Raw genomic sequence first — 16,159 nt, 5'->3', positions numbered from 1 at the left:
ATAACTCCTTGTAAGCTTTACAATTGCTAGCTGGGGGATCGGACAAAATCACCCCGGGCAACCCCCCACCATCTACTTAAAACAAAAGGAAAACAGATAAAATCTCAAATGAATAAAAAATATTAAAAATCAGTTTTCATATTTTAATTTTAATTTAATTGAATTTAGGAAAATTAGATACCGTAGAACTAATTTTCGCAAGGTATGAAAATTATGCAACTACAGAATAAATGTTAACTTAATAATAATGTAATAATGGACCAGTTTTCCTACCTAGCAAAAAAGGGACGAATTTTCCATGGACGAATTTTCCGGGCACCCAAATGCCGGGGGGGGGGGAGGGGCAAATTTTACTACCGCCCCGGGCGGCAAAAGGTCTAGCTACGCCACTAGGGTGAAGGATGATATTTTAAAGGAATTTTTTTTAGCCGATAAAACCTTAACTCTAGATAAATGCCTGCAAATGGGTAGAGCACATGAAACCTCAAAGCAACAGTCACAAGCTATATCCTCAGCAGAACCAGATACACAAATAAACCGTGTATTTAGAAAAAATAATTTCAGTACTAAATGACTAAAAGAAAGTGCATACGATGTGGATGTTTTACGTCACACGGCAGAGATGACTGCCCAGCGATACATGCAATAAATGTATAAAACTAGGACATTATGCATCGGAATGTAGAACAAAGTCGGTAAGGGGAGTTGCAAAAGAAGAAAATGACTTCCTAAGGTCGATCTCATTGGGAAACATTAAAAATGGTGAAGAAGAAGGAAAAATTGACTGGCAAGCCAATATAAAGGTCACCACCGCGAAGAACAGCAGAATAGTCAACTTCAGGTTGGACACAGGCGCTGGTGTTACTGTAGTGCTGGACCGGTTCTTTAGGAAAAATTCTCCTATAATAAAGCAGACGGATAAAAGACTATATGGACCAGGTCAGAACAAGATAAAGGTGATTGGAAAAGTAGATGCTACACTTTGTTATAGAGAAAAAAATTCACTGCAAGAGTTGTACATCGTTAAGGACTTGATGGAACCATTGTTGGGTGGACCAGCAATTAAAGCTTTGAACTTGTTGAGCAAAATCAACTCTATAGAAGGCAGAGATCACCAATACAAAAAAAAATTTTCAAAAGTATTTACAGGACTAGGAAAACTGAAGCATGTTTATAAAATACATTTGGATAAGAATGCTCAACCTTTTTCAATTACAACTCCCAGACGACTAGCACTTCCTATGAAACAAAAAGTCCAGGATGAGCTTAAAAGATTAGAAAGTGAAGATATCATCCGCCCAATCGAAATGCCTACTGATTGGTGTGCTCCTATTGTAGCAGTTCCCAAGAAGGATGGTAAAATCAGACTGTGTTGACTTCACTAAAATTAATGAAAATGTGAAGCGTGAACATTTCCCACTACCTTCTTCAGACTAATTATTATCTCAACTTGATGGAGCCAAGATATTTAGTAAACTGGATTGCAACAGCGGATTCCATCAAATTATGTTGCATGAAGATTCTCAGAAGCTTACCACTTTTATTACGCCATTTGGAAGATATTGCTATAAGCGCCTACCATTTGGAATAAGTTCAGGTCCTGAAATTTTTCACCACGAAATGACACACATTTTGTCAGGAATACCAGGAGTCATCTGTGACATAGATGATGTTCTTGTCAGTGGGAGAAGCCAACAGGAACATGACCAGCGTTTAAAAATAGTGCTAGAGAGAATGGAGGCAGCAGGAATAACATTAAATGATAAATGTGTATTCTCTGTTAGCAAAATTAAATTTATTGGGCAACTCATTTCCGAAGAAAGTATCCAAATAGACCCAGAGAAGATTAACGCAATCATGAACATGACCAGACCACAAAACATGTCTAAACTGCGACGACTGCTAGGGATGGCAAATCATGTTGGTAAATTTGCTGAAAATTTAGCAGAGACCATAAAACCACCCGGAGATCTCCTGAGGAAAGACAATGCATGGATTTGGCATTTAAAACACTAAAGAAAAATCTGAGTTCTGCACCGGTACTGCTCCATTATAGTGCTGATAAGCCAACAAAAATTTCGGCTGATGCATCTTCCTATGGCTTGGGAGGAGTACTGCTCCAGAAACAAGGGAATGACTGGAGACCTGTATTTTATGCATCGAGAGCACTTACTGAAACGGAACAGAAATATGCTCAGGTTGAGAAAGAAGCCCTTGCAGTCACTTGCTGTTGCGAAAAATTTGCTGACTTTTTGATTGGGCTGCATAAGTTCATAATTGAAACGGATCACAAGCCATTATTGGCATTATTAAAAACAAAACGGCTTGATGAACTAACCCCAAGAATACAGCATTTCCGTATGCGCTTAATGAGATTCACCTATGAAATCATGCATACCGCTGGGAAAAATCTCATTACAGCAGACACTCTATCTAGAGCTCCAAACAGCCTACCAACCAAACATGAATTTGAGCAGGAGACAGAGACAGACATGTTCATCCGTTCAATTATACAAAACATCTCTGTTACCGACAGGAGATTGGAAGAAATAAGGGTGAAACAACACTCTGACAAAATCTGCAGTCAAGTCATGAACTATTATAAAATGGGCCATTGGCCTGAAACCACTACACAAGACCCTCAGCTAAGACCCTACTGGTTTATAAGGCAGGACCTTACAGTCTGCTAAGGACTTTTACTCTATCAGAACCGACTAATCATCTCTGCGGATCTTCAAAAAGAATCTTGGATCATCTTCATGAGGGACACCAAGGTATAGTGAAATGTAGAGCATTGGCACGGAGTAATGTTTGGTGGCCAGTACTTTCAAAGCAAATAGGGGAGAAAATAGAAAAATGTAGTATTTGTGAAAAAAAAAGAAGATATCCGCCAGAACCCCTACAACCAACCAAGTTGCCAGACTACCCTTGGCAAAAAGTTGCAATGGATTTATTTGAATTGAATGGCCACAAATACCTCATAGTTATAGACTATTATTCAAGATGGATAGAAATATCACATCTTGAAAATACCAATGCAAGCTGTATCGTAAACCACTGCAAATCAATATTTGCTAAGTACGGTATACCTGAAATGATAATAAGTGACAATGGCCCCCAATTTATATCTAAAGATTTCCTGGAGTTTGCAAAAATCTATGGTTTTATTCACCTTACCAGCAGCCCACACCATCCTCAAGGCAATGGCGAAGCAGAACATGTTGTTCAGACAGTCAAAAATCTGTTTAAAAAGTCAAAGGATCCTTACATTGCTTTACTTAATTACCGTACTATTCCACTACAGCATGGCCAAAGCCATGCAGAATTGTTGATGAATAGGAAACTCAGGACTCGCATTCCAGCACTTCCTCACCAAAATGAAAATTATCAACAAAGTGTCGAAAAATTCAAAGAAGCAGACGCTCGGGTCAAAATGAAACAAAAGTTGTATTTTGATAAACGTCATAGAACTAAAGAACAAACCCCTGTTACCCAAGGACAGGCAGTTTGGGTGAAAACACCCAAAACGAGCCCAGCCAAAGTAGTAGATACTGTTACTCCAAGATCAGTCCTGGTTGAAACGGACTCAGGATTGTTTTGTAGAAACAGAAACCATCTTCAAAAAAGAAGTGAGCACATCGATTTTCCTCAAATAGCTGCACCGACAGAATTGTCTCTCTTACCAAATGCATCCAGAGACATTCCTGAGTGCAGCTACAATAATTTAATGGGACAAACTAACCAGACAGATGTGCAGTCAACTGTACACGAGGATATCCAATCCTTTAACTCAGAAAGTCCCAAAGTAAAATATACAAAGAGTGGTAGAAAAGTTCAACCACCAGAGAAACTTTCACTATGAATTTGGGACTTGAAAGGGGGATGTGGAATAATCGGAATTACCTCCCTTGGACTGTTAACCCTCTTTTCTCTTATTGAACTCTTTTGGAACGAGAGACAAAAAGATGTAATATAATCAAGCCCCACGCGGGTTGTAAGAGTGAGTCAATAAATCCTGTCGTATTTCATATTTCTCTGTTTGTTCTGTTCTTATACTAAACTCTTCAAAACCTTACACTATTTAACGGTGAACCACCACAGCCTTAATTTTGTAAATCCCGTAAAAAAAAGAAAGTTTTGTTCCTTTCCTCTCTCTTGCGATTTTTTATTTTTTTTGTACGCAAATAGTTGAAAAAAAAAAAAACGTTTCATAAAAAAAACAATTACTATTATTTGTTAAAAAAAATTGATCTTACAAATATCATTTTTGTTGGTCATTTTACGTAAATATTTGAAAAAAAAAAAAAACGCCAAAAAACGTTTCATTAAAAAAAAATTACTATTATTTGTTTACAAAAAATGTTTTATACGTGTTTATTTTGCAAACAAAACAATTCCAAACAATAATATAATAAATAAATAAATGAACGGAAGGTTTCTGCTTTTTACTTTATTTATTTTTGATGTTTCTACATTTTAAAATTTCATTGTACAGTTATTTTGTTGGAGCGTTGTTTTTATTTTATCGGCAACGCTCGGTTTTATCCGGCTGTTGACGTCATGCGTCGGACAAAGCCGAGCAAATGCTGAGTTACGTTTGGTTCGTTAAATGCACAAGTACCAACTTTTTTACCATTTAATAGAAAAAGCTTCAAATAAACTGCTAATATTTTTTAAAAAAATTTACAACATACAAAAATAATGAAAATGCGAGACAAAAATCGTGTTTACATTATCGACGCTTTAAAACAACGTTCCTATGTAGTGACGTTTTTTAAGCCGTTCACACACCCATGTTTTAAAAATCTAGTAAAAATCAAATAATAATCATATTTTCCTGAAATTTTCGATACTTATTGATTATTAAATAAACTTACACATTAAAAGTAGGTTTCGATAAATATATTAGCGGAAATATATTTTTTAGGTGTTCTACACCCCACCCCCCGCCCTATATTTCATGGTCTGAAAACTAAGCAAAATAAATGTGGGTTGATAAAAGTTTCAACATTTTTTAAAGCTGAAAATTAGTAATTTATATATATATATATATATATATATATATATATATATATATATATATATATATATATATATATATATATATATATATTAAAAAAATCGTTATTTATTTCACTTACCTCAAAGTTGTAAATAAAATTGGACATAAATACAATATTATGTTTAAAAAAAAAAAAACAAAAAAAAACACTTTCTGGATAATTTTTTCTCGGTAATATAATTATTCGAATTACAACAACAAAAACAATTCTAAAAAATAATTATTTTTAAAAAGCTTTAAATTATATTAAATTCAAATATTACGCGATATGAAGTTTAAATGGATTTTTTTAATATCAGGTCTGGGGGTTCATACCATGCAAACGGTAAATTTGCGGCGGGTTTGATTATCAGATTCGTCCTCGAATAATACCCCTAAAAAAAAAAATTAGAGTGATCAGATCAGTGTTCTGTTGTAGCGTAAGGTAACATTTACTTTTTTTTTTTTTTTTTACTAAAAACACAATCGCAGTTATTCTACTCGATTAATTTTCGTAATTTTTGGATGTAATACCTATTTTCACCATGACAAGTAAGTACTGTTGTTTTTGCTTAAAACGACATATTTAAGAAAATCGATCTGTCGACATCTTAACGACGTTGGTTTTGGTTTTGTTCAAAAACTGCACCACTACCAGTACTTGTTTTATTCAGCCTGAATAATTCAGGAAAAAATAAATATAAATTAAGTCGATACTTATGCTATTTACAGATAGAATTTTCGCGCTCAATTAAACTTTTTATACTTTTATTTTTTTGTTAGGTGAAAGTACAGAATAATTATAAAACGCCCCCTCCCTCCCCATTTTAAGAAGTGGTTTCTAAATAATAAAGTTAATATTTCAGCAAGATCTGTATTCTGCCTAAGTACGCTTAAATTAAATTAAACACTTAAAGCGATTAGAAATTATCCGACAAAGGGAGATAACTAAGTCCTTGGCTAATTTGTGTTTCTATGGCAACCACCTGACGCTACTGTGTTTATTTTAGAATTATCGGAAAAGACAACTGCAAACATTTTTTTGAAAATATGGATTCATCAGATTTAATGTTGAATATTCATTTTCTGGGAAGTTCTGGGATTATTTTGAGTCCAGAACAAAAGGCGGCTCTCCAGACATCGCTGGTGATACTGCAGCACGAGAATAACTTTGATAAAATCTACTTCTGGGGCGAAATTAAAGGTATCAGAGCTTCCTATATGATTGCCCAAGGGATCGGAAGTGATGAATTTGGAGCGGACAGAAAATATTTTTATTGGTAAGTAAATTTATTTTTCATATCTATATTGATTTTGGTGCTAATGCACTTACTGATCCGCGCTATTTTTTAAATCGTATATCCAAGTTTAATTAAAGTTTTATATGTTTTTTTTTTTATTCAATTGTAAGGTTAAAGTACAGAATAGGTACAGAACACCCTTCCCTCCCCATGTTAAGAATGGCTTTTTAAATAATAACGTTGTTATTTCAGCACGGATCAATAAGTGCAGGAGGAGGAATTTTTGACGCCCCTAACAGAACGAATAAAATATAAAAAGAACTCGTAATTTCTCTTTTTAAAGTGGATTGTTTATCTTCTGTATGGAATATACTTCCAAAATAAACTATTAAAGTTGTTTAAAAAATAATGGAAATATTATTTTTTATCTAAAAAAAAGACTGTTTACAAAATGCCAGCGTGCCTTCATGCAGCCCTTTTTTTTACGTAATAAAATCAATAGAATTTTACGAGTTAAATATTTTTCAATTTTTAAACTTTAAAAATCTATCAAAATTTTTCTATTGGTTCAACTTTTACGATATTTTCAGGGTCAATGGTAAGTTTTATGCTCTTTCCAATAAACCAAATATAATATTTTAGAGAAACGTTTTGTTTTTTTTCAAATTCACCCCCTCCTATTTCTATTTCATTGAATGTTTTCTTTTTTTAGATATTAAAAAAAAAAAAAATTAGTCGATAAAGCAGTATATCAATCAAAAACTTGTGTATTTCATTAAAAGAATTAAAAAAAAAATCGATGAAGCGGATTTTTTGTTCTAGGGGAAAAACTTATAAGTGAATGTGCGTTTCCTTTTTAACTACGGAGAATGAGAAATACTAATTTTGGTTAACACACCCAATAAAAAAGAGACATTATTTATGTCCCTTGGACGAATCCGTATTTCATAAATTTAATTTTAGCAGCAGCAGCTCTTTACAGCTTCACGCAAAACACGGTGCGAAAATGCAATTTTCTATGACTCTCGCTTTAAAAAATCCTTTTATTTAAAAAATACATGGAATTTAATATATAAATATGGATAAATTCTTAACAATGAAGGATGGAACTACCCATTTAATAGTATATTTTTTAAGTAAGTGATTTTAGGCATTTATATATATACATATATTTATAAGCAAGTCAAAATATGTTGATTTTCTTTATATTTTTTTAAAAGAAAATCGCTTTAAAAAAACAAATATTGCATAATTTGCCATTAAACCTGTTATTTTTAAAAATTTGGCCTTTGCTCCTTTAATTGGAAAAAAATTAGGGTTTGAATTACATTTTTCAAGTAGTTATAAGCTTCGAAAGATAGTAAGTTGAGTTATTCAAGTTCATATCATCAATTTTAATGGCCACTTTCTGATACACCTAGTGCATGAGTACCTTAATCTTAATTTTAGATTGGTCAAAGTGCCGATGTGTATCAGCTAAACACCTTTCAAAAGTTGATTTTTAGGAGTTAATCAGGTCTGTTTTGGATAAATATCACATTTAAAAATGTGGTTGACATTTTTATGATATTTAGACCTTTATTATCGAATGTATTTTTGATCAATTTTTGCATTAATTACAACTCACCGATCACATTCTAAACATCGACTTTTATAGATTTTTGGGTATGCTGACAACTAATATCAAAGTTAAATTTGGGGCTGATAAGTCGTTTACCAGATATGAAAACATGATATTCAATGTAAAAGCTAATGTAATCTCTGCCAGCCATTTTGTTTTCACAACGGAGCTGTTAATAATGTGCATGTGTGCAACTGAAGCAGACGATAAAGCAAATATTTTTTTACCCTCCCCCTTCAAAAAATGGGGTGTTTATTCTGGGAGCTGTCATTAACATGGGAAGTTTTTTTTTGGGGGGGGGGGATTATTCTGGCAGCTGATTTGTTTTTTTTTTTACATGCATGCGCATTACTAATTCCTCAGTTGTGAAAAAAATGGCTGCCAGGAATTACATTAGCTTTTACATTGGATAACAAATGTTTTCATATCTGGTAAATGACTTATCAGCCCCAAATTTAACTGTGATATTCGTTGTCAGCATACTCAAAAACCTGAAAAAGTCGACATTTCGAATGTGAACAGTGAGTTGTAGCTAATGTAAAAAATATAGTATTTTCTAATGGTTTTCAGTGATCGCCATTTTGTTTTCACTGCAAGTGATACAAAACAAAGCAAAAACGATAAGTTTTACTCAACATTCTTTGAGTATTTAATAATTTTCTATTTAATAATTTCTGGAGTTTTGGATTTAATTATTTCGTTGTAACTTCCATTTTATCAACCTATTTCCTAACCTATTTCCTTTTCATTAATCTACCCCTAACTATGTAGAAAAATAAATTCTGGAGCACAAATGATCGCTCGTTTTAATAGTATCACTCCCGTCTTTGTAGCTCTTCAACTTTTTGAGTTAAAAGGAAATAAGAGATTTTAATTTTGAAATGACCTTCGTAGTTATCTTAACTTTTATAAATGATTGCATTGGGCGTTCTAGAAACGTTTCAGTTTTTTTGCTTCACACAGCAATCAGCTAATTGTTATGTTTTTGACAAATAACATGTGCAAACAAAATACGTATCAAACAATTAGCCGAACTAAAACTTTTCTAAAACGCACACTCTCCCAACCCAAAGAAAAAAGAGCAAAGTATAATTGTGATTACTTCTGCACCCTTAACATTCCAAGTACTTTCACTAATAAACTGCTGCAGATTACAGTTTATCTTTCTTTTCAGTATGGATTACGTAACTTGGGTGTTGATGCCAGATGTATCGAATGATATCATAACAGATGCTCAACAAATCAAGGGTCGATTTACTGGCGATCCAAGTCATGAGTTTAAATTGCCCGATCAAGATGAAGTTGACCCTGAGAAACCGGTGGGTGCTTTTATTTGCTAAATAAACATCTTTTACGACACAAATAAAGGGAAAAAACTACTTTATAAATCCACTGAGAGACATTTGTATGTAATAAATAAGCTATAAATTATCGCCACACACTCTCGGTTGGGAAGGAGGATTAAAAAAAAATATATTTTTACTTGGGGGGGTCACTACTTATCAAGGCCTGGAGGTCACTCAAGGATAAAGGCTAAGTGTTAGGTAGATGAGGAGACAACAAGGTGGTGGAACTTGAATTATTTAAATGGCAACTGCATAGGAATTTATTCACATTAGATTAGAAGACAATGTTATAGTCAGCGGGAAAGCACAGTATTTCGTTCCACAAGCGGATAGTTCTAGGAAAGAAGCTCTGCACATATAATTTTTGTTTAATTTTAGGGAACAGATAAAGAGTGAAGAAAATTGAATGCAGTTGTTTCAGCTAGGCGAGTGTTTGTTGTGAACGCTTTATTGAGAAGGGCCATAGATTGGAGCTCAGTTGAGCACCTATCATAAAAGTATCACAACGACTTTTCTGTGAGAAAGAACGAACAGAAATGCAAAAAGGTTATCAGCCACTAAATTTCGTAGCCTGTCAAGGCAGGAAAGGGTGGTTTCAGGAGCTTTATTTCATTAATGTGTCAAGAGTACTTCATCTTAGGACATATTTGACGTAGATGATTGCGTCAGCAGTGAGATAATTTCTGGAGAGATGGAACGATCCAACCATTTTTCCAGTGATTTTGGCAACGGATCTGATGTAAGTCTTCTATTTCAGGTCAAAGGTCACTCGTAGAAGTTTATCAAACCCGGGTGTTTCATCAAGGCAAACGCTATTCATTTCTATTGGGGTAATGTGGGCATTGGTGGTGAAAAGATAGAATTTTTGTTTTGGATGTATTAAAATTAACTAACCATTAAAATTAACTAACCATTGAAATTAACTAACCATTGAACCACATGCTCTTGATCGGAGGAGAGAGAATCTTCAAGATCCTAATCTTTGTCAGCCTTTGAAATGTTGTCGTATGTGGTAGTATCTTCTGCATAGATATCAACAAGAGAATGAAGAATGTGATTTGGAAGGTCGTTGATGAAGATCAGAAAGAGAGTTGGGACCAGGATGGATCTCTGAGGCACACCCGTGTTAATACTGTGGGCTTCAGATTTCTGCCCATCAATGACCGCTTGGATAGACCTTTCAGAGAGAAAGACTTTTATGATTGAGAGAACATTTCCAGTTAAGGAATAGCTGGAAATCTCATGAAGTAGACCTTTGTGCCAGACCCTATCAAATGCTTTAGACATGTCAAGACATATTGCTCTAGAAAAAAAGCCATCATCAATAGATTGACTAATCCTGTGTTATATTACCGTCAACACATCGATAATTGATCTCTCAGAATGGAAACCATATTGCATGTTGCTGTATAGGTTGTTTTTGCCAAGGTGACTGACAACTTCTCTATTTATTACAGACTAAAGCAATTAGGAGGCTAATTAGTCTATACTGAAATGCAGAAAAATGATCCCCAGTATTTTTAAATGGGTAGATTGTCAAGGTTCTCCAGGATGTTGAGAAGCATCTTTTTTTAAGAAAGCATTTGCACAACTTTGTTAGTATTGAAACTTTTTGAACAAATGATTGTGATTTTGTCACAGTTAGTTACTCTGTTTGAATCAAGGTTCTTGATAAGTTTTGATAAGTTTTGATAAGTTTTGAGATATTTTTGATGGATTTATGGATGTTGCTCAGCATATTGTCAGTTCTGGGAGAAAATTCAGGGGGTAGGCGACCATTAGCACACAAAGTGGAGTTAAATGTGAAATTCTTAGCAAAGAGTTTGGATTTGTTGAATGCTGAAATAATTACTTCAGAGCCGTTGATTTCTTGAATCAGTGTTTATCGCAAACTTGGGATAGAAGTTATGCAGAACCCTGTTAGTTATGCACCAAAACACGTGGAAATCTAGCTTCTGCTCAGTTTCTTTAAACTTAACAGTTAAGGCAAAAGATACTCTTGCATTTTCAGTGACATTTCAGCATTGGTTGCTAGCAGTTTTATAAATGGCTATAGTTTTTGAACATCTGTTTTGTTTAAAACAATTAAAATAGTGATTTCTTTGTGCCATTGCAGCAGCAAATTCAGCAGTGTACCATGGCTGGCTATTTGAGTTAAGTTGAAATTTTTAGAGGGTATATAGTTATTTATGCCAATAGTTAACCAATCTATCATGTGGTATGCTGTAGAGGATACACCCTTTTTTAACATGAAGCATAGCGGTATATATGATATAAATGTACAGAATGTGTTCTAGTCGGCCATAGAGTAACAATACACAGTGCAACCGGGAGGGACTTATTTTGTATTAGTTTTCATCTTAATTGAGACGACTGAATAATCAGAACATCTTAGCAAATACATAACAGAGGATGTTCACGGTTCAGGCAGGTAGGCAGAAAAAGATCTAGAAAGTTTGCTAATTGGTCATTGGCAGCCACAATGTGAGTGGGTTTGTCAACAATCTGGGTTAGATCATAAACAAGGCAGAAACCATGACAGAACCTCCCTTCATAATGTCTTATTTGAGTTGACTAGCCATGTGAATGTTGAAGTCTCCACAGGCATGAATGTTGTCTGACAGATGGTCAAAGAAGATATGGTTAATTTGTTCTATGATACTCGCAAAGATGGTAACACCATTGTTAGGAGGACAGTATAGAGCAAATAAGAAAGTGCTGCTTTATGTAAGTGCTATTTGGAAGCACATGTAGGGTAGTTTTGGATCTTCTTTGGAGATGCCTCTTCTGCAGGGGAAAACCATTTCTAATGTGGGCACATATTCCATATCCATCACTGTCATAAGGGTCAGGTTTGAAGGTTAAGTTAAAATAACCTTTGATTGAGAAATCGTCTAAGAAAGAAGTTGAGCCAATGTCAGTTTCACAAAGGAACAACAGGTCAAGTTTAAGTCTCCTGTCATTGGATTTCAACCTCTGGAAGGAATCCAATGACCTCTCATGTTAAAGGAGGAGACCTGGCAGTAGGGGTTGGGGTCTACTTTGGAAGTTTGGGTTCTGAGTTTAATCTTCTTAAAATTGCTTTTTCTGTTCATGGTGAGGTTGGGAAATTTAGTGGAAAAGACAACAGAATTGATTAGAGAAAAGCCTGGAGGGAAAGAAAGAGGAAAAGAGAAAGATTTTTTTTGTTAATCAATGACTAGGGAAAAGTGTAGCAGTTCCCACTAATATGGCATCGAGAGTCCTCACCAGAAACTCTTGAATGGTCCAGAATTCATTCACCAAATGGCAATACAGCAGCCCTGCTGATAGGACACCCTTTTTGGAAGTTACACCTAGGTTCGGGTTCCTGACTATCGGGTGGATAACACCAACCCAGTTAAAAAACGTTTATCTCTAGCTCCCTTATTAGTGACTTGGAGTAAAGATAGAAAGAAAGAATAACTCAGAAAGATACCCTTCAGTTACATCTCATACAAAACTGCCGATCGAAGGGGAACAGTATTTTCTCCTTCCTTTGTCATAAACATTGTTTATGAAAGATGAGGACTAAGAAACAAAATACAGGGGGGGGGGTACATGGCTACCAAAATGGTTTTACTACTCTCCATTTGTCTTATTTCAAAGCAAGAAAAAGAAAACAAATAAACAACTAAGTATTTTACTTAGTCAAAGTAATATATATAAAATTGAAATTTTATGGCAAATTTTACTCACCATGTTCATTTTCTTTTCAATAATTTTTTTATCTATAAATTATCAACTCTTATATTTTAACATTTCCTTTTTTTTGTTTTTAAATACTATTAAACACTTTTGTTTTATGGAAATTGTTTTTTATTTGAGGTGTTTTTTTTAAAACTTTTCTTTGTAATAAAATTTTAAAAAGGAAAAAGTAATTTTCATAATAGGAAAATAAAGCATAAACATTCAATAACTGTCAATACGTAAAAAAGTAAATTTTGTTTTAGGGCACTGAATTTAAGACCAACAATTAATTGCATCTGACAAATTGATATTTGATTCTACTTAGCCAATGTATTACAGAAATGTTCATCCTGTGTTCTTTATATAAAAAAAGAAATCAATGATGTTGCCCATGGCATACAATTTGCTGATTAAATGCAAATATATGGATTCTCAAGTTCGACATAAAGATTCCAAAGTTCAACAAGACGTATTTGAAAACGTAAGAGATTAAATCGGCTGAAACGTTGTGAGAATGACATTCAAAATGAGAACAATAGTTCGAAAAATCTAAATAATATGAAAGTTTTAATGTTTTATTGCAAGTCACATTAACATTCTCTTTATGTCTTCAAATACTTCTATGGATTTTTATTTGTGAAAAATTTTCAGTCATTTCAATATTAATGGTTTTTGCATTGTCATGTTTTATATATATTAGACGCTCATTAATTTACCAAAGATTACCCCATATTAACAAAAGGTCCCCTCGAGCAGTGGGCCTCGATTTAGAAAAAGTCTGTCTATTAAACTTAAAACTGGTCAATCAATATTTGTTCGTTTCCATTTTTTCCCCTTTTAGAAACATGTGAAAGAAGAAGACCGTTTAGCAGCAATCGTTATCGAAATTGGCCATGATGCCTGGATTGTTCCAAGGGGTGCTTTCATTAGAACACCAACTGGAAAAGTCGTTCCTAATCAAAGTTATACAGGTAAAACAGCAATAATTCATTTAAACACACACACATACACACACACACACACACACACACACACACACACACACACACACACACACACACACACACACACACACACAGATTTATATGTGATAATGAAAATTATGGAAATAATAATCCTATGTGATGGAGAGATGAAAAAGGAGCAAACCAAATTATATGTTCATCAACGTTTCGTCTTTATTTCAAGACTTCCTCGGAGTGATTAAATTGAAGAAAATAAAATATCAGTACAATATTTGAAAATGTGTTTTTTTGTTTTTTTTTCAGAACGAAAAAAAAACGTTAGCATTCAAAGTGTATATAATATGAAGATTTCTTGAATCAGTGTTTATCGCAAACACAAATAAACAGTGTGTAGATTGTTACAATTTATTTCCTTTAATAAATAAATTCATATTAAAAAGAACAGAACTTAAATTTAACTTACACCATATAAAGATAATACTGTTGTGTAGTAGGGGTTCATATTTAAAGATGGCAGGGACATATATAAACGATGATGAGGGAGAGAAGACATTTATAACAGTTCTTTTAACACATATTAGAGGAGAGGAGGCATTTCTTGTGATAGAGAAGATGGGACACATAACTTGGAAGGGTTACAAAGTTCGTTATATTTGATGATAAACGCATGACCTTTTTCGTTCATGAAGGATGCGTCACAAGACGACACTTACAAAACACAATGATGATTTCTTTATTCATCTGATCGACCGGTCAATTGGCGTCAGGAATTCAAATTTGGATCTACATAGTCTAAATGTTCTCCCTTCGCTTCCGAGGGATTAACTGACTAACTGACTGGCTCTCTTGCTGACTGACTTCTCTTCTGACTAAAATCCGAACCCATGATATGGAGAAATGTCCTTTGTCTATGACGTCAGAAATGTGTTTTTCAAACGTGACTAATTTCACTTTGTTTGTCCAAAACAAACTTTTGACAACAAAAGAATCCTTAATTCTATCTAACCTATTTTTAAACAATATAAATTAATTTGCATTGTTCATTCTTTTAGCTGACATTTTTAATATTCCGATTTCTAAAAGAATGGACAATCAACTCTTTTTTCCGATATAAACAATATTTAACTATTCTAATAGAATTTAACAATAGACTAAATTTCTAACATTCCATTTCTTAACTTTGCCTACAGGGTTCGATTCTAGGCTTATCCTAATCTCATTTTTACTTATCTAATATTCTTTTTATTTACACGGAAAGGGGACAGCACTTTTCCATGTAACAATACCTACATTAATATATATATATAATCAGTGAACAAATAATAAAACAAAGATATACTCATTTAATTTTAATTACTCTTCCAACGTTTGAATTATAACGGTTCTATTCATTCCAAAAAGAACAGAAGCTGCATCATATCTTTTAAATGTCTCACAGCTATATTACATTAAAAAATCTCACTCATTCCACAGTGCGAGACATACTTTGAATGCTAACAGTGTTTTTGGTCTGAAATAGAACAAAACCATCCTTTTCACATTAGAAATACAAGTATATTTTTAAATATTGTACTGCTATTTTTTTCCTTCAATTTAATCACCCCAAGGAAGACTTGAAATAAAAATGAAACGTTGATGAACATACCATTTGTTTTTTTCCTTTTTCATCTGTCGATATAGAAGTTGATGGAATTTTCATTTTATAGATTTGACAAATTGGTTAAATGTGTTAAAAGAGTTTGGAGATAGTAATGTGATATTTTAAATAAAAGTTGTATTTGTAGACAAATATTTTTGACAGTTGAACCAGAATCATAAACTTATTCTTGAATGACTGTTGTAATATTTTTGGAAAGTATTCAATAAAAATGTTCTTATCAAAAGTGAAGTTTTATTCCAAACAGCTAAACATCCTTTTTAACTTTAAGAAATTGAAATTTATTTTATAATCATGATATGAATTTATGATTGAATTTCAATAAGGATTTAATAAAACAAAAGCATTATACAAATTAATATGAAAACTTGTGATGAAATTAAATTTAAAATTTCTTTTGTAGGTTTGTCAGTGAAAGATTCTGCTAAACTTTACTCTTATATGCATTTTGAGCCGGCGACGGTTCTGCCTTACAAATCTGTGATTGAACGAGCAAGCGTAGACAAATCAATTGACTTCATGGACACAATCGAAAGTGACATACCAAAAGGTAAAGCATAAAGAACAAACATTTTTCTTT

At 33.4% G+C, this 16,159-nt stretch overlaps 1 protein-coding gene across 1 annotated transcript in view; it reads left to right on the top strand.

Moving 5' to 3' along the window:
• Positions 1 to 6,021: 6,021 nt before the first annotated feature.
• LOC145247902 (radial spoke head protein 9 homolog) overlaps positions 6,022 to 16,159 on the top strand; it is a 14,290-nt gene continuing 4,152 nt past the window's right edge. Inside the window, exons 1-4 of the mRNA XM_080109525.1 lie at positions 6,022 to 6,321; positions 9,078 to 9,222; positions 13,799 to 13,928; positions 15,983 to 16,129. Of these exons, the coding sequence (XP_079965651.1) occupies positions 6,092 to 6,321; positions 9,078 to 9,222; positions 13,799 to 13,928; positions 15,983 to 16,129 (652 nt within the window). The 5' untranslated portion in view covers positions 6,022 to 6,091. The remainder of the gene's footprint in view (positions 6,322 to 9,077; positions 9,223 to 13,798; positions 13,929 to 15,982; positions 16,130 to 16,159) is intronic.

Source organism: Euprymna scolopes, chromosome 26, assembly GCF_053919585.1.
Source record: "Euprymna scolopes isolate OS-2025 chromosome 26, ASM5391958v1, whole genome shotgun sequence".
Classification (NCBI taxonomy): domain Eukaryota; kingdom Metazoa; phylum Mollusca; class Cephalopoda; order Sepiida; family Sepiolidae; genus Euprymna; species Euprymna scolopes.
This window is presented reverse-complemented; position numbering and strand designations above follow the sequence as displayed.